The sequence below is a fragment of the Eptatretus burgeri genome, chromosome 10 (assembly GCF_056783735.1).
Source record: "Eptatretus burgeri isolate ZD-2024b chromosome 10, Ebu_testis_v1, whole genome shotgun sequence".
In the NCBI taxonomy this organism is placed as follows: domain Eukaryota; kingdom Metazoa; phylum Chordata; class Myxini; order Myxiniformes; family Myxinidae; genus Eptatretus; species Eptatretus burgeri.
In genome coordinates, this window is record NC_140970.1 from 31908453 (window position 1) to 31928877 (window position 20425).

Consider the following 20425-nt stretch of genomic DNA (forward strand, 5'->3'; position numbering starts at 1 on the left):
CACATCAGTGGAAAGTGAAGCACGTTCTGGTAGGCCTTCAACATCCCGAAATGACATCGTCATTGACCAAGTGAGGACCCTGCTGATGCAGGATCGTCGAATCACGATCAGAGAACTTGCAGACAAGGCGGGCGTCAGTATTGGATCCGTTCATTCCATTGTGACTGAGGATTTGGGCTTAAGGAGAATCTCAGCGAAGTTCGTGCCAAAGCTGCTAACGATCGAGCAGAAGCAACTCCATTTGGAGATCGCATAGGACATGCTGGAGACTGTGAACAGCGATCCCAACTTCAACACAGTGATCACTGGCGATGAGACCACAGTGATCCGTCATTTTGTCAAAAACGAAAATCCGACGGCGCTCACTTTCACTTCCTCACTCATCGGCGGTCTGTCGGCGACTGACAGCTTCTGCAGGCGGGAAATATTCACGCATACGGATTACGATCGCCTACATACGTGCACCAAACCACGCCTCCCTAGCTTCATTTGTTTACGCACGAAAAATTAAGGTTGGATACTTTTTGAACACACCTCGTTTATCGTTTTTGGCCCGATCTCTCAATGGTGAAGAATCACTTGAATAATTCGTGTCTATATCTGGATCCGGATCTTCACCAAAATCTAATCGGTTCTTCCTTGTTGCACACCCATCCTGCCCACCAAATTTCATCCGAATCCGTCCACAACTTTTTCAGTTATTCTGCACACACACAAACAGAGCTGAAACAACCTCCATCCGCCTTTGGTGGGCAGCGTTAACTAGAACACACGGGGTAGAGCGCATACGTCTGCAAGGCTGAATAATTTACGTTTTGTAGCCCACCGATAGCCCATATTCAGATCTGGACCTCAACCAAAATCTAATCGTCTTGTTCTTGTCACTTAACCAACTCATCCACTACTTTGTTTTCTACTTTTGTAGAAAACTTTTGTCTACTTTTGTCATAACTTGTCCACAACTTTTGACGTATGCTATTGTTACAGATTTGGAAGCCTCTTGCACACAGACAGTCAGCAGTCCCAAAGTTTAGTTATTTCGTTAAGTGTATGTGTATAGTTAGAATCCATCCCCTGTGTTTAACGGGAATTTTATGTGTGCGCTGCGAGTTATTTTTTGGTTAGGATTTACAACAACATCCTCCTTCGCTCCTGCCACCATCGGCCTTCCTCACGCGCATGCGTGCCGAGCACAGACGTGGGCGGGGCTTCTATCGCCTCAGATCGGAGCCCCGACCAGCTCCAAAAAGGGCATGGAGTGTTTCCTCTGCCCAATGAGCCATGGGCGAGCATCGCATGCGCGCCCCATCCAATGAGAAGCCAGAACGCCCAGAGCGAGCCGTGAGGAAGCGTTGGTCTGGTCTTGTCGGTCCTTCGGGTGTGTGAGCCTCTTGGAGTCGGTCTGGAGTCTGACTTTTCCAGGGTTCCTTGGTCGTGTTGGTGCTCGTGGTGGTTAATCGTCGTTCGAGGCTGGCCGGGTCGTTTTGTGAATCCTGGCTGCGTTCATTTGGATTCTGGATCGTGGGTTTGAGTCCCACCATGGTGGGTTTTGTTGGAGCGCTCGAGTTAGGGATCCCCGTTCCCCTCCACGGACCCCGAGCCCCACAAGTGCGGGCCGAAGAAACCACACGGGTACTGGGCCAGACCCTGACTCCCCAGCTGACCTATCCTCCTCGGCTGGAGGGTCCAATAAAGATCCGATGAGGTCCATTTCGTGTGTGTGTGTGTCTTCTTCCTCGCATTAATTTATGTTTGTTGTTAAGTGTATCCCGCCCCTGTTCAGTTGTCATTTTTATTAAACACTAGTACGTGCCCGTAAAAAAAATAATAATAATAAAAAAATAATAATAATAAATAAATAAACCACACAGGCCGTTTCTTCGCTCTCACGTGCCCATACGTGTGTGAGCGGGAAGTTCGATATTATTCGCAGTTACGATTATTCGCAATTTATTTTTAATACCCAATTATTCAATTAGCGCCAACGTATTTTACCTTTTCGCAATGTCGTGGCAAGGAAAAACAAAAAGAGAAGAGAAGAGAGAAAAAATTTACTTCCTAGTTTGGAGCATACCAGCACTCTGATGTTCCCGAAATTTATACACCGTCTAATGTGAAAACGATCATAACTTGGGCCATTGTGTTTATCTATAAATGCGCATAAGAAATCGACAAATTATTAGAATACACGAAGTCATCACTCTCCGGAAGCCCGTACGTTGTAACCCGTAATGGGGAACGTGGCTGTGCTTCCCTTCCCCATCGGCCACGCCCACGCAACAACGTGTCTTCCCATTGGTTTGGTAAATAAATGGCCATAACTTGGGAAGTACTTGTCCGATTAATATCAAACCTTGAAAAGGCACATCCTCAGGTCCCCAGCAATATACCTGGCAAGTTTCAATTAGATCGGACCAGAGGTTGTCGAGAAACAGCAGTCACACACACACACACACACACACACACACACACACACACACACACACACACACACACACACACACACACACAGCTGGAATTATAGATGGATTATGTATTGTTGCGGTTTTCGAAAACCGGCACTCCTCCGAGGTAATGGTACAATATACAGTGATCCCAAGGAAGTTATTTCATTCGTATTTGTTTAGTTGGTCCTTTCCATATGTCTAGTGGGTAAATGGGAAAGATGTGTTGCAAAGGGTTTTTAGTTTGGTCTTCAATCTTCAATCCTTTCTTTTATTTCATTCCTTTATCTTACCTTATTTCTTACGCAAACCACGCAAGCAAGCACGCATGCAGAATGGTAGCGGTGCCAGGAATGCGAAGTTCCTTTGCAAACGTGTGCCAATTTCCATTCAAAACCACGCCAAAATCCAACTGCCATCTCACCTCAGGCCTTCATTATGCTCATCAGACAACGCTCACCATAAGCACTCCACACGTCTCCTAAAAATCCCTACAACAATCTACGTCCACGCCTTTACCACAAACGCCACAGCTATGAACACCTCCTCCCTCTACGCCGAAACACCATCTTTACAACCACCTCTCCCAATCTCTTCACTATGAATGCCACAACACTCCTTTTACCTCTCAACAACTGCCATCTATCCTTTGGACACTCACCAGTCTCGAAAGATGCCAAAGATACCGAGGGAATGAGAGTGGGGTTGTTTCGGGGTACAACTCGAAGCGCAAGCATGGGCTGGGGTTCATTCGATGACGTACAGATAGCGCTGGGATTGCCCTAAATTACAATGTTTAAATGGAGGCCAGCGCATGTTCATGGCCAGTGAGCACAACTGAAAACTCTCGCCCTTGTTGATCTCTGAACTCCGACGCATGGCTAGGTCCAAGAGCGAATGGGGCAATTTTCAATTCCGAGGCCTGGCGGGGCTTGGCTATGGCACGGGGTGACTGCTGTATGCCAATGGGGGAACTTAGAAACATGTACAGCCTCGTTTAATCCGAATTTTAGCTCCTCACTCACTCAGGGCCCATAAAAGGAGCAATTCAGCTGACAATCGCAGTCAGAGATCGGCAGATGGCACGGGAGGCGAACTTCGGCAGACTGTGCAAGCTTCACCTCTCAAGGCAGCTGGACAAGAGCTCTTCAGCGCCAAGCAAATAATGCCACAAGTCAGCGTGGCCGAGCGAGGAATCGGAGCAGAGTATGCTTATCAGAACAGGCCTGGACCCTCCCTGTTTCATCAACACTCAGTTCGGCTGCATCCAGCAACCACCATTTGCACTTACTCTTACACAATTCTGTTAAGGTCTTTTTCTTGTGCATCTTCTCTCCCATCTACGTCTCGTCCACTATGGACGCACGAAGAGCAATCAGCAAGGGCAAGTCCAGAACAACCGTTCTTTACAAAGCCACTTTACTGACTCGCACCTCTCGCATCACGCCGCATGACGCGCTGCTCTACACTCGCACCTCTCACTCCCACACTATAGACACTTCAGTTTTCCTCCATTCTCCCCCTTCCTAAGCGTTTGGGTAGCGCCAGTCTACCGACCATGCCAGGTATCACAAGGTCGCTTGTCCTCAACTGCCTCCTCTCTCTCTGGGCTTTCTCTTATTTTTCTTGGTTGTTTGGTGCCTGTCATGTTTAGTGTAATTTAAGATTGTATAAGTTTATTTGGGGTAAATCTGTCTTCTTTTGTGAATATTGCATTTCTTTTTCCACACCTACAAATTCCTTGCTTTCCTTGTACATTTGTGAATAAATCCCATACTGTGCCACATAACTTGCCTCACTTTGTTAAAATGTATGTGCTGTTATAAATGTACCCAGCTTGTTTTTTTGTTTTTCCCTCCATTGATCTGGCATGGTCCACACCTTAGCATAGCTGGGAAGTTCTATCCCCAAAATCTCCTTATTAGCTGGTGCGTACTTGGCAGCTCCGCTCGGCTGCACCTGATACGGTAAGTAATGCAAGTACGCATTGAGGGCGCGATTCCCCGATAAGGTGACCACGTGTTCCTAGTTAAACGGTAGTCAGACGGAGGACACTGGGTCAAGTGGTCAAATCATTGGCGTTCCTGGTCGATTAGCGACCCGCATTGACACAAGCTTATTCATGTGCGATGGCCTGCGATTTCCCCGTGAATCTGTGGAGAAACCAGGGATATTTTCACCCTCGTAATCCCGCGACCCCGGGTCCACGACATTATTTTGACTTTTTATTCCAGTGGTTGTTGGATCGATCACTTTTCCATGTGTGGATGAATTATCAGCGGGCATGTTTGAGTTTCGTTCTTGGCATGTGCAACCAAATTGAGAATTATAACATTCCCTGAGTCACCATTTGGTGCTGCAGTTTAAATTCAAGCCTCCACGCTCAAGCCATCTTACGGAGTGTTAACTTTGGCATCACCAGTTTTGATTCCATTAGGGTTTGGCGTGGTGACCGACAGTATTTATTCCTCAAGAAATTCTCTAACTTAGTTATCCTCACTATGTCATACTTGACGCTCCCCTGCATTTTTTTCAAACCCATCTTTTCTCATCTTTGGAACTGTCTTCCTGAGTCTTTTATCTTGAGCTCTTCCCCCATGGCATTTTTCGTCTGCTGCCAACCATCACCTCATGGCCTTCTCCCATTTCCGCTACTGAGCTTTACTCCACCCATTGAAACTGTTCCCAGCCTTCTGCGATTGCTCTCCTTCCTTCTCCTTCCGGTGCGTGTTTGCTGTTTTCCCACAGTTTTCTCTTTGCCCTCATTTTCATCTTCTGAGTCAATACCTGTGTAGATGCATATCAAAATGAAAAGAAAATTGTAGAATTTTGAATATTAAATGCACTAATATCATGGTGAATTATGCTTCAGGGTTGAGTGTGGTGTTTACATCATCATACTTCCTGTGACTTTATTGGTCAACAGCCACTACACTGGCCCCATAAGGCCTCACAAAGCCTTTGAGGAAGATCACTTAGTTGCATGATATCATGGATCCTGACCATAAGCTTATTTTTGTTGGTGTTTCTTTCTATCAAAGTGCTGAATTGTCAATATTTTGATTATTGAATTACCCATTGTTCTAAACTTTATTTTTGTTTATTTTTTTTTTTTTTGCAGGAATTTATATAAATGTCCGGGATTATGTGAAGGAGTGCAAAGTATGCTCCATTCAGGAACCAGAAAATGTAAGGAGGGAATGTGGGAGAGTGGACACAAAGTAGATTGAAAGAGATGAGTGAAGGATGTATCCAACAAGGGAGCAGCAGGAACAAAGAGATTAAATGTTGAATCTTTAAGTCTTGCTATTTCCACAGGGAGAGGTTGAATGGACAAACCCAGATCATGCTCAAGCTGTTCTTGCTGAGCTTTGGAGGCGAAGAGAGACTGAACAGATGGGAGGATGGAATCGGTCTGAGTCTGGAATATTGGGACAAACTGAGCCGGGATGTGATGTTACGCTATGGGTTGATGGCGAGGGCTTCCGAGTTCATAGCTGTGTCTTAGCTGCAGCGAGCCCCTACTTGGCATCTTTGCTATGTCGGGGGATGAAGAACTTGGAGATGCATGGTGAGCATAGTTTATGATTACTCTTTATTTTCTTAACCCTTTGGCTGATGTAATACGTGTTGCTGTAAGTTGCCAGTCACGGCACTGTCGTGATATGTTCTGTGGGTGATTATTTGTTTTGCAAACAGTGCTAACTCAAACCATATACTCATGGAGTGCTTACATGAAGAAGCAACATGGCTTCCTGAGCACTCATATATTGCGCTGCGTTCCCGACAATCGTTCCTCATCGTTCTTCATCCCGTCTTTTGTTCCATACTCGGAACGCAATTTCCCATTGACATGTCGTGAAACTGCACTCATGACATCTCAACCAATGTTCTCATAAAACGACAATAAAAAGAAGACAAGTGTCTCTGCTAATAAAGCACCCTCTATTTTGGGGATGTTCCCTTTTTCGATCAGTTGTGAAACGAGAATGTAATTTGTTCAATCTTACTTCACCATGTACATACCATTCGGCACACACTGCGAATCTGCAGCTCAGGACAGCTCAACCAATGCTCTCCCCGCAAAATGACACCAGCCGTTTCTCTTGCAGTAAAATGATCTATCTATCTCATCTCTTTGCACTCATTACGGAGGGTTGTTTTGAAAAATAAATCTTAAAATTACTCGGCGAGCGGCAACGGAGAAGGGAATACAGAGTTCTATGCGCAGCAGAGTTAAAATGTGTGCGTTTGTTTATAATGCACACCACGGGCAGTTGTTCTTTCAGGGAGGCAGTTTGAAGTATTTTATTTGTGATATTAGCATTGTGATTATCAAATTTTTCGGAATAAAAAATAAATTGTGATAAATTCAATGAAACTGCCATGTGCGATGGTGCGATAAGCGAGCTCACACAGTGGGCTGTCACGATTCCCGGGAAATGTAAATTCAACGAGGCCTGGTCATCAGGACTCTGCCAAATGGATTGAGCGTGTACTGACCCAAAAGGGTACTGCTTTGTTCTTTACAGGCCTTCTGTATCCAACCCACCACATTATGTCAATAGTTACCTAATCTGTTATTCAACTGAAGCAGGATAGTGGTCAACTCTAAATCCTTGATAATTTGCATAATGTTGCTGATGTATTTTGAGGTAGGGGTGAGTAAAATATGCCTATGTGGGGTCATGGAAAGTCATAGATTTTCAGATACCCAAAAGGGTACGAACCCTGAATTAATGACGACTACATCATACTTGTGAAGTTTCACCGCTTGATGAAGCGGTTCAAGAAAAATGGTTTAAAAAAGAAAAGAAAAGATTTTTTGTTAAATCCAACATGGCTGCCAGACCATGTGACATATGATGTCAGTTTTCAAACTTTATTTCCCAAAGATAGTAGATCATGTGCATGAATTTTCATATCAATCTAATAAGCTGCTCTGGTGAAGATGATTGTAAAAGGTTTTTATTTTCAATCCAATATCGCTGCCAAACCACGTAACCGATGATGTCATCAATTTAATTCTCTCAAACCATTTATCTGTATATCACGCTCAAGAATTTTCATGCTGATTGGATAAAGTGTTAGATGTATCGAATTAGGACGTCATAATGACGGCACCGATGGCATCATAATCAACACTTATTCCACATGGGTAGTACGTCACATATGCCAAGTTTCAATTTTTACCTCCACCTCCGAAGGTGAAGGAGGTTATGTTTTCACCACTTTCTGTCGGTTTGTATGTGTGCACGATATCTCAAAAAGTTGTGGACGGATTCGGATAAAACATGGTGGACACCTGTGTGTCGCAAGGACGGATTGATTTGATTTTGGTGAAGATCCAAATCCGAATCTGGATGTGAGTATTATTTCATTTTTAAAGTGATTCTTTACCATTGAGAGATTGGGCCAAAAAGTATACATAGCATGGTATTTCTAAAATGTATTGGGCCAGATACAGTGGGGAGAACAAGTATTTGATACACTGCCGATTTTGCAGGTTTTCTCACTTACAAAGCATGTAGAGGTCTGTAGTTTTCATCATAGGTACACTTCAACTGTGAAAGATGGAATCTAAAACAAAAATCCTGAAAATCACATTGTATGATTTTTAAATAATTAATTTGCATTTTATTGCATGAAATAAGTATTTGATACATCAGAAAAACAGAACTTAATATTTGGTACAGAAACCTTTGCAATTACAGAGATCAGACATTTCCTGTAGTTCTTAACCAGGTTTGCACAGACTGCAGCTGAGATTTTGGCCCACTCCTCCATACAGATCTTCTCCAGATCCTTCAGGTTTCGGGGCTGTCGCTGGGAAACACAGACTTTCAGCTCCCTCCAAAGATGTTCTCTTGGGTTCAGGTCTGGAGACTGGCTGGGCCACTCCAGGACCTTGAGATGCTTCTTACGGAGCCACTCCTTAGTTGCCCTGGCAGTGTGTTTCGGGTCGTCATGCTGGAAGACCCAGCCACGCCCCATCTTCAATGCTCTTGTTGAGGGAAGGAGGTTGTTGGCCAAGATCTCGCGATACATGTCCCCATCCATCCTCCCCTCAATACGGTGCAGTCGTCCTGCTCCCTTTGCAGAAAAGTATCCCCAAAGAATGATGTTTCCACCTCCATGCTTGACAGTTGGGATGGTGTTCTTGGGGTTGTACTCATCCTTCTTCTTCCTCCAAACATGGCGAGTGGAGTTTAACCAGAAAGCTCTATTTTGGTCTCATCAGACCACATGACCTTCTCCCATTCCTCCTCTGGATCATCCAGATGGTCATTGGCAAACTTCAGACTGGCCTGGACATGCGCTGGCTTGAGCAGAGGGACCTTGCGTGCACTGCAGGATTTTAATCCATGACGGTGTAGTGTCCCAGCTCTCTTCAGGTCATTGACCAGGTCCTGCCGTGTAGTTCTGGGCTGATCCCTCACCTTTCTCATGATCATTGAGGCTCCACGAGGTGAGATCTTGCATGGAGCCCCAGACCGAGGGAGATTGACTGTTATCTTGAACTTCTTCCATTTTCTAATCATTGCGCCAACAGTTGTTGCCTTCTCACCAAGCTGCTTGCCTATTGTCCTGTAGCCCATCCCAGTCTTGTGCAAGTCTACAATTTTGCCCCTGATGTCCTTAGACAGCTCTCTGGTCTTGCCCATTGTGGAGAGGTTGGAGTCTGATTGATTGAGTGTGGACAGCTGTCTTTTATGCAGATAACGAGTTCAAACAGGTGCAGTTAATACAGGTAATGAGTGGAGAATGGGAGGGCTTCTTAAAGACAAAACTAATAGGTCTGTGAGAGCCGGAATTCTTACTGGTTGGTAGGTGATCAAATACTTATTTTTTTCATGCAATAAAATGCAAATTAATAATTTAAAAGTCATACAATGTGATTTTCTGGATTTTTGTTTTAGATTCCGTTTTTCACAGTTGAAGTGTACCTATGATAAAAAATTACAGACCTCTACGTGCTTTGTAAGTGGGAAAACCTGAAAAATTGGCAGTGTATCAAATACTTGTTCTCCCCACTGTATGTTCTGGTAGATCAGGCATTGCGTGGTGGAGGTATGCACTCCACCGAGTATCCTAGTTTTCCATGGAGTGGCTTTGGAGAAAGACGTCCAAAGTTTTTATTTTCTTTTTTCTTTTTTACCAACATGACTGCCACTTTGATGTCGTAATTATCATTAAAATTTTCTGCATGATTCGGTGGGAATTTTTTCAGTCAGACAAGTGGTTGCAGAGAAAATGAATTTAAAAGGAAATGATCCCACCAAACAATGGCAGAAGTATGGTATCATAAAAATAATAATAATAACTAGAGGTGTGATGCTTTATGGCTGGGTACCATGCCCCCCCCCCACTTTGATACAACCCCACTTCGACCGACACTTGACCCACAACGTCCTCTTTATCCAGAGCAAACGTTTTTCTTTTTTTCCCCTTCAAACCAATATTGCCACCAAACCAACCACATGAACTATCAATTATTCGTCATCACCTGCTTCCTCCCACCCCACCCCTTCCTCCTCCCACCACAGTCCCTCCGGACACACACCCCACCCCCTTCTCCCTCCCACCACAGTCCCATAGCCCGGTGTTGGTTTCGTAGTTAGGGTGGCTGACTTAGGATCTTCGGGTCCTGAGTTCGAGCCCTGTTGGTTGCTGAATTAACACCAGGTGAGGGTCACTCAGTCTGTCATCCTTCCGAGGTCGGCAAAATGAGTTCCAGTGTACTGGTAGAGGGGCACAGCGTCGATGGCATAGCCGCGCTTCCAAGAAATGAAAGCTGCCATACACAAGAACAGAACAGACCCACAGTCCTCCAGACTCCCACCCCCACCACTTCCAACCTCCCACCACAGTCCCTCCAGACTCCCACCCCTAGGTGGGAGTCTGGAGGGACTGTATTCTTACCCCAAGGATTTCTCACATTTTTTGTGGAGAGCTTGCCAAGTGGTTTAAGCACTCAAGCAAGCACATACCTTCATTGGGCGTTTTATATCCGACCGCTGCCACGATCGTTGCGAACAAAACATGCATTACCTCGTTTGAGTTGCAATCAAAAAGTACCTTTGTTTCCTCAAAACGGTACCTTTATTTTATGACAGAAGACGTGTTGTCTTCAGGATTAGACTAATTAGTTACGGAAGCAGGTTTTCACGACAAAGCTGATGTTGATGTTTATTCACTTCACATAACATGTGCATTACATATCCATCAGCTTGTTTATAAGCTTTTAATAGTTAGGCGAAAACATAAAGTATTTTTAATGAAAGATTACGATTTTCTTTCCTGTACAGAGTATGAGAATTGATGTACCTTCATTGGGTGGTGTATATGACACCCCTGCCATGATTGTTGCAAACAAAACATGCGTTACCTCGTTTGAGTTGCAATCAAAATGGACCTTTGTTTCCTCAAAACTGGACCTTTAGTTTATGATAGAAGATGCGTTGTTCAGTCCTCAAATGTACATGAGGGCTCTGTGAAGAGAAAATATGGCTGAAATTTTTTGGCGGTTGGAGGGAAAGGCATGGCCGAGCTAAAAGGCAATGCTTGTGACATTTGCGGAGAGGAGGGAATGCATGACCTGCAGAATGGGTGGTGCTTATAACTCACCTACCCACAGACACAGACAGCTCTCCACAGTCTATAAGATATGATTTATTGTGTATAATAAAATGATTATTTCTTTGAAATTGAATAACTTTTTTATTTTTATTTTTTTTTTTTTTTGGGAGCGGGGGGGGAGGGGGGTTGAAATCACTTAAAACGTGTAGAAATGCAAAAAAAAAATTCTCTAAATTTTTTTGGGGGGTGGGGGCTGGGAATCAATTAAAACATGTAGAAATGCAAAAAAAAAATTCTCGAACAATTTTTTTTGGGGGGGGGTTGGAAATCACTTAAAACATGTAGAAATGCAAAAAAAAAATTTCTCAAACAATTTTTTTGGGGGGGGGGGGACCAATTCCAAAATCTAATGCATGATCCTTGGACCATACCTACCCACCCCCCCACCAAGTTTCGTCGAAATCCGTTGGAGTTTTTCCGTAATACAAAAAATTTAACATTTTCACGATGATGCTTAAGCCGCGGATATCGCTATATCTCTGTTATTCGAACAGGCGAGCTAAAAATAAGATCTTGGAAGATCGTGAGGAATTGTGGAGTGCCTTCAAGACCACCATCATTAATGTTGCCGGATGTTGTCTTGGAACTCACCGGAAGGTGAAGAAGAATTTTGTCTCAAGGGACACTGGATACCATTACCCAGAGTTGCATGGCCAGGCTGAATGGCAGATCTGAGCTGTTCAGGGAGCTGAGGCATAAAACTGTATGTGCACTAAGGGTGGATAAGGAGGCCTATGTGCGAGGAATCTGTGAGGCGGTAGATCATCACCTGTAGTCAAGTGATTTTCGTCCTGCTTACAGGGGAATTCGCGCATTACGTTAGTCTAAGCCCGTCCCTCGGTGTACTGCAGTTAAAGCAGAGGGTGGTGAGCTCTTGACAGAGGAGTCCGAAGTGAAGGCCCGCTGGGCCGGTTAATTTAAGCGGTTGTACCAGGCTGATCCACCAGCTGTCGAGTTGGACTTCAGGAGTGTTACAATCCCTATTGCTGACCTTCCAATCAACTGTGGTTCACCTTCGTTTGTGGAAACAGGCTGTGGTGAACCGGTTGAAATGGGGTAAAGCTCCTGGGATCTGGCATCCATGCTGAACTTATCAAGGCTGGTGGAAATGCTGCACTCATGTCGTTGCATGCAGTGATGTGCTCTGCCTGGAACATAGGCATCATCCCAACTGACTGGAAGAGGAGCCTTGTTGTCCCTCTCTGGAAAGGGAAGGGTGATCGCCAGAACTGCAAAAACTACCGAGGGGTGACTCTGCTCTCACTGCCGGGCAAAGTCTTTGTTCTTGATAGGGTTCGCCACCATCTGCTTGAGCACCAGCGTCCAAAGAAGTCTGGCTTTATACCAAAGAGGTCAACGATTGACCACATCCTTGCCCTGAGAGTCCTCACCGAACACAGACGAGAGTTTCGGCAGGGGCTGCTTGCAGCCTATGTTGATCTCTGTGAAGCATTTGATTCAGTGAATCGGGATGCCCTCTGGAGGTTTCTTGGTCTTCGTGGGGTGCCACCAAAACTGATCGATCTGATGTCTGAACTCTACTCTGGTCGTGAGAGTACTGTGAGATGTGGTGAAACCATCTCTGACTTATTTCCAGTTGTTACTGGAGTTAGTCAGGGATGTGTACTGGCCCCTACACTTTTCAGCACTTGTATGGACTGGATTCTGGGGAGGATGTCTGAGAGATCAAGCTGCAGTGCATTGCTTGGGAATGTCAAGATCTCCGACCTTGATTTCGCAGATGATGCAGTCATCTTTGCGGAGACTCTAGATGTCCTGTTGGGGGCCTTTCGAGGTGCTGAATCAGGAGTGGAGCCGCTGGGATTACGGGTTTCCTGGGTGAAAACTAAGATCCAGGCTTTCAATGACATCTTGTTTGCTGCTATCCTGTCTGCACCTGTTTCTGGTGAGGATGGAGGTCATGGAGAGATTCACTTACCTTAGAAGTGATATTCATGTCTGCTGGCTGTGAGCCAGAGGTCAACAGACGTCTGGGTCGAGCCTGGGGAGTCGTGGATTCACTGGATCATGGGGTGTGGTGCTGCCGGTACCTGTGCGGGAGGATGAAAGTCTGAGTCTCCAAGTCCTTGGTGCTTCCAGTCTTGCTCTATGGATGTGAGACTTGGACTCTGACCAGGAATCTGAGACGGAGACTGAATTCCTTTGGTACTCGGTCTCTTCGGAGAATCCTTGGCAATTGCTAGTTGGACTTTTTGTCCAACGAGCGGTTGCTGAGAGAGACTCAAACGAGATTTGTTCCCTGCATAGTCCGTGAGCGTCAGATGTGGTTATATGGGCATGTGGCTCGTTTTCCTAACGCTGATCCTGCTCACCAGATTCTCTTAGCAAAGGAGCCTCGTGAGTGGACGAGGCCAATGGGCCGACCACGTTCCTCATGGTTGCAGCAGGTTGACCAGCATCTTCAGCGAATGGAGATGAGCCAGGCATCTGCCTGGGGGATGGCCAGATGGAGGCCTCTGGAGTACCGGCGGAAAGTGGACGCCGTGACGCGCTGCTCTGGCCCATGCTCCCATACCTGACCTGACCCTTGCTCCATGTAATGCGATGTGATTCATATTGATGCATAAAGCAGTTTTTGGCTCGCCTGTTCGAAGAAGAGAGAGCTATAGTGACACCCCCGGCATGAGCGTCAGCGCGAGCGTGAAAATGTTAAAATTTTTGGTGCAAGTTATTTTTTCCTTTCTAATGTTTTTATCTACCACACTATTTTTTATACGCCCGATGTATATATGTATATGTATATATATATATATATATATATATATATATATATATATATATATATATATATATTTATATTTTCAGTCATGCACCACTTAACGACGGGGTTACGTTCTGAGAAATGCGTCGTTAAGCGACGTCGTCGTTGTGCGAACATCATTTTTTTTTTTTGTTTGTTTTCGAACATCGTACTTACACAAAACTACACACCTAGGCTATATGGTGGAGCCTATTGCTCCTCGGATACAAACTTGTACAGCATGTTACTGTGCTGAATACTGTCGGCAATTGTAACACGCATTCAAGAGAGACGGAAAACACGTTAGATTTACCTTTGTGCTGTTCATGACGGCCATCGGTATTGTTAGCAGCAGCTTACAATCTCCTCTCGCATCGATTATAGAAAGGTGAATAATTAGTGTTTGGATTTTATAAATCCGTAATCATTGTATCGATGTTATAATTTATGAAGTGAATGCGAGGGAAAAACCTTCGGAGTGTAGGCTTTATTTCACTTGATTGAAGCCGATTCTACAGACACATCAAGGAATACATGTGCAGCGAGGAATACACGTGCAGTCAATCACCACAAAAGAAATCAGCAATTAGAGAGCATAAGCACGGAGTCCGGTATACTCTCAATTCTCACCATTCAACGAGCGCCAAGTGAACCACCGCCGTAAATGACAATGCCCCGGGGACAATCCCACCGACCGCGCAGTTTTATCTGTCTCGTGTGCGAGCCGCGCGACACGTGATCACGCGTCACATCCTTTAATTCATCACAATTTACAAATGAATAAACGAGCACCTGTCAATTGTGATATATTTTCGGAACAGTGCGATTGTTTTAACAAAATAAAAAGCTTCACCAAAAATAAAGCTGTTTTAATGTCGACAAAGAACAACGATTTATTCGTGGAATTCTTCAATTCAAAGGTAATCTACTTGCTGGAAGGTAAACGTGCAAACATTGGTTCAGTTTGAAAGCCGATTTCCTTGAATCCCGATTTAGCACGACCCTGCTTTTTTCGCGATGACATTTTATGGGCCACACTGTCGTTTATTATCTCATCATTATGAGGTATTATGTACTGTACAGTGTACATAATTGTATGTGCTATTTTTATACAAGTTCACATCACTCGGCGATAGGAATTTTTCAGTTACTTTTTTTTTTTTTGTTTTGTTTTTTTCAGAGCTGGCAGATCCGTCGTATGTGCGATCCGTCGTTGCCCGGAACGTCGTTAAGCGGCGCATGACTATGTATGTATGTATGTATGTATATATATATATATGTATGTATGTATATATATATATATGTATGTATATATATATATATATATATATATATATATATATATATATATATATTATATATATATATATAATATATATATATATATATGTCGGGGCGTATTAAGTGTCCTCCGTTCCTGTCCGCACTCGAACTCCCAAAGTTTTCAACTTTCATGTTTCGTATTTGGTACGTAGGTACAGACTGTGGAGACTGTGTGTCGCGACATACATTCTTCATCTAAAGTGGTTGCCATAGCAACCAGGATGCTGTTTTCCATCCGTCCCTGTCCGCACTCTAACTCCCAAAGTTTTCAACTTTCGCTTTTCATATTTGGTACGTAGGTACAGACTGTGGAGACGGTGTGTAACGACATACGTTGGTCATCTAAAGTGGTTGCCATGGCAACGAGGATGCTGTTTTCCATGTAGTAGCATAATTCTGTATTTACCTTCTTGTTCGGGCGTATATTGTGCTCACTTGCGCTCTTGTTACTGATTACAATATACAAATACATATATTGCTTTAAAATTATTTGGATCAGACTTCACTGCAATGCTTTATTAAAAATATTAATTATTAGACTTGTCTTTTAAAAACGATTAATGTATAAACAGGCGGGCATTGGGTGGCTTTGACACCAACTCTGGTTTAAGTTTAGGTTTTCAAACAAACATGGCTGCCAAACCACGTGACATCCATCCATTGGGACCATACTCTGTGCAGAGCGTTGGTGCAGCCGAAGCCCTCTCCTTGGCTATTGGGCACAATCCTGGAAGGATCGCCACTCTGACACAGGATACCAGCAAGCTGGCACTCATTTTTCCGACTTCGTAAGGATGACAGGCAGAGTCAACCCCACCTGGTATTAATTCAACTGCTGAGTGGGATTTGAACTCAGGAACCTCGGATCCTAAGACGTGACCTATGCCATTGAAAATTTGCACTCTGCCCATGATTGGGTGGAGGATCACGTGTGTAAAGTATCAACCTGATCGGATAAGGGTTTGTTTTTCTATCCAATATGGCTGCCACATCACATGACCTCATCACGTGCAGCAATGGTGTTCGATGATCTTTGGTAAATTTTGCTTCAATCGGATAAGCGGTTCCAGAGAATACATTATTTCATATTTTTCTTCAATCCAATATGGCCACCGAACCACGTGATATTGTTGTGGTGCCGGGTTCGGTGGCTAGGACGATCGCCAGATGGAGCAGTTGGGCCATCTCCTACAGAACAACGGAATTGAAAGGTCGTCACCCCAGATAACTCTGGAGTCGACGGGTCACTTAAAGGAGCGTGGTCGTCAATATTTTGACGGCGTGAGGTGGGGTCCACTTGTCTATTCCAATTTACCCAAGTATTCACACCGTCTAGCTACCGGGGAAGCCACACCCTCGGCCGACTCTGTCCAAACCGAGTCGTATGTACCGACTCGGGTCCGACGTAACCGAGCGGGAATTACCAGAGCCGCGCCAGACCAAATGACAACTTACGGCACAAACGGCCTTACCACTTCTCTAGCCCGCACCGTGCTGGATCAAAGATAGAAGTGACAGGCAACGAGCTGGTACATTTAACAATTGCGGTTTATTTTTTAATGGGGAGGGGAGCACAAGGAGCAGAGTTAAACCGACTAAAAGAAATGCAATCGATGTACAAGCAAATACTTAACGGTTTCTACTTACAAGACTGGGCCCACGGACACCACACACACACACACACACACACACACACACACACACACACACACACACACACACACACACACACACACACACGCACCCACACACACACACACACACACACACACACACACACACACACACACACACACACACACTGTATCCCGTCAGGTCTTTATTGGACCCTCCAGCCGAGGAGGATAGCCTATCTATTAGGTCAGCTGGGGGGTCAGAGTCCGCCTGTGCACCTGTCCGCCTCGTGTGGTTTGGTCGGTCTTTTTCGGTGGGACTCGAACCCACAGCTTTGACGCAGCACCAAACACCAGGGGCGAGGGATATGCGACAGATGCCAGCCAGCACAAAGGTGGACGAGACGAGAGGAACCCTTGCGCTGCGAGTACGACAAGAAAACCATACCAGACGAATGGATCACCAACCGGCCAGGCGAGAGCAGACCCGTGTCAGCGCAGACAGAACGTTCCGAACTCTCCCTCCCCCTCGCACGCGGGGGCCAGAGGGACCGCCTCTGACGTCACCTCATCCCTCATTGGACGGGGGGCGGGGGGGTGTCGTGTCGGTTGCCTCGGTAGCCTGCCTTCATTGGGTGGAGGGCGTGTTGATGTCCCCCCCCCCCCCGAAGAGGCCCGCTCTTCGAGGAGGCTGCGCAATAGTATAATGCGTTCTGGCTTCCCATTGGCTGGCGAGCGTCGGCCGACGCTCGCTCCTCGTTGAATGGACAAGAGGGACTCCAGGCCCTTTTTTTGGAGCGAAAACCAGAGCGCCAGCGACCGATGAAACCCTGCCTATGCACGTGTTTGGCACGCCAGCGCGCGAAGAATGCGAATAGTTCCGAAAGCAGAGGGGGGCTGTTGTCGTCGACTCCTTTGGAGGGTTGTTGGGGGATTTAAGATGTAAAAAGACCTGACTATAAAATAACCCACAGCACACATGAAATTCCCATTAAACACAGGGAGGAATCTCACTATACACATACTTATCGAAATAACTAAGCTTCGGGACTGCTGTCTGTTTGTGTGCAAGAGGCTTCCAGATTCGTAACAATCTATCAATAATTATTTATCACCCTCGTTTCCACAACTCATGGGGAACATGTCTGTTATTTTTCCACTCGATCTGTTCAGTCAGCCATTCTGGAGAAGATTTTTGAAGGTTTTGGGTAAATTCAAGATGGCTGCCAGACCATGTAATCAAACCTTATTCAGCATGGCAAGTCGATCATTTGGGTGCATTTTCACTTCGATCTGTAAAGCGGTTCTGGAGAAGATTCTTTTTTGTTTTTTTTCCTTAAAAATTATAAAAAACCAATGTGGCTGCCAAACCCCATGATGGATGACCTCATAAATTTCAGTTTCATTTTTATTTGGTCATCGATTGTATAAACGACCTAAATCCAGGATCACTGCTCACCTCCACTCATTCATTCCTCTCTTCCCCCCTCCCCCCCACCCATGGAACCAACTTTCACATCTTCAATGTCATTCTTCCCTCCAGGTATTCAAGACAGCTGTTCACCACCATCTCAGATCCCTCCAATCCATAACCATGATATTTTATACCCTCATTAATTCCCATGCCTGGTGTTGGCTTAATGGTTAGGGTGGTGGCCTTGGGATCCTCAGATCCTGAGTTCAAATCCCCCTTGGCTGTTGAATTAATACCAGGTGGGGTTGACTGCCTGTCATCCTCCCGAGGTCAGCAAAATGAGTGCCAGCTTGCTGGTATCCTGTGTTGGAGTGGCGACCCGTAAAGGATTGTGCCCAATAGCCAAGGAGACTGCCAAGGCAGCACCAACGCTCTGCGCAGAGTATGGTCCCAATGGATGGATGGATTATGTGTATGAAGGTTCAGATTTTTAGGACAAGGATTTTGGCTGGTATACCACTTCAACAATGCGTCATTGTTACAAGATCCTTATTCCCCATTGACAGCTGAATGTGATGTGCTAAGTTTTTCAAATTTTTCTGATCAGCGGTTTCAGAGATATAATTTTTTTGTTTTTCATCCAAGGTGGTTGCCATACCATGTGACCTATGATGTCATAATTATCATTAAAATATTCTCCATTGGGAGGGGGGGTCAATCCTACCCTGAAAATTTTGTGTCAGTCGGACAAGCGGTTGCTGAGAAAAATAATATATTGAAAAAATAATCGAGCAAAAAACATAAAAGCCCAAAATGGGACAGAACAACAGTAAAAAGAAACAGAACAGAAACAATAGGGTACCACAGCCTGTAAGGCTAATGGTACCCCAATAGTATTAATAATAACTAGCCGAAACCCCGTCACAGACGGATTCCGTTCATTCAACCACACTCAAGGGACATGGACTGGACAGGGCGTGCTTGCCCCCGCCGACTTATCCCTCGCCCCTGCCCCATTCCCCCCACCTCCCACCCCCACCCTCAATTTGCTTACCCCCCGCCCAAAATTTGCTTACCTTGCCCCCCGCCTCTTCAATCCCTGCCCCCGTCTCTTCATCCCCCGCCCCCGCCTCTTCACTCCTTGCTCCCATCTCAACGAAAAGTGTTTATTCTGCTTCAGAGTTGAAGGTTGACTATTGGCAGTATGTGCGATACATGCTTACAGGTACGAAGTTTCTTACAGTCCAGGTCACAGTACCGAGAAAAAACGTGACACGACCGCTCGGAGGAGCACAAAATTGGTCTTTCAGTATTAATATATAGAAGATACAATGTTTCTTGTTACATTTTTTGTGTCAAATTCACATTCTGAGGTTGTCAGCATGTGCAGAAGAGGGTTTTACATTGCAGACGCTATTTTCGAGGGGTGGAATTACACCTCTCAGCGGTAACGGTCTGTCGACGACAGACGTAATGACGTCAGCGAATGACCGATGATGTCATGACGACCTGACGCCTCTCAGCGGTGACGTCACACGTCGCCATGTAAACGAATGTAAAACGAAAAGTGTTTATTCTGTTTCAGAGTTGAAAGTTGACTATTGTCACGATGTGCGATGCACTCTTACAGGTACGAAGTTTCTTTCAGTCCAGGTCACATTACCGAGAAAAATGTGACGCGACCGCGAGGAGGAGCACAAAATTGATCCTTCAGTATTAATATATAGATAATAATAATAATAAATAACTAGACGACCCAAAAACCCGTTGGGTTCCCGTTGTGACAGTGGTTAATAAAAACATCATTTCAAAAAAAAAATAAAAAGATAGCTCTAGCGAACGATACCGCTGAGGTTGTTTGCATTGATCAAATAATCCTGAAGAGTACTTGGCTGAATCGGGAATTGATTTTTTTTTAATAAATTTTTTCGTTGCCCGATTTGAACGAAACTTGATACTGTATACCGCAGGAGAATGGTGAGTGAGGTGGCACTAAAATTTTTGCGCTATCATGTACTGTTTTGGCTGTATTTCGGATACATACATACATACATACATACATACATACATACATACATACATACAAGATGAGAGTTTTTCATATCGATAATAATTACGGTAGAACAAGAATAAACTTAAAATCAATTTGGTACCAGCCCTTAAGACTTGGTACCCTCATAATGAGGTTATTGTTATGTTCATATATATGTGTATATATATATATATATAT

The 20425-nt window shown here is 44.8% G+C and overlaps 1 protein-coding gene across 1 annotated transcript in view; it reads left to right on the top strand.

Moving 5' to 3' along the window:
• LOC147018244 (uncharacterized) overlaps positions 1 to 20425 on the top strand; it is a 78886-nt gene that overhangs the window by 23067 nt on the left and 35394 nt on the right. The window contains exons 2-3 of the mRNA XM_085897761.1: positions 5566 to 5633; positions 5763 to 6015. Coding sequence (XP_085753887.1) covers positions 5566 to 5633; positions 5763 to 6015 — 321 coding nt within the window. The remainder of the gene's footprint in view (positions 1 to 5565; positions 5634 to 5762; positions 6016 to 20425) is intronic.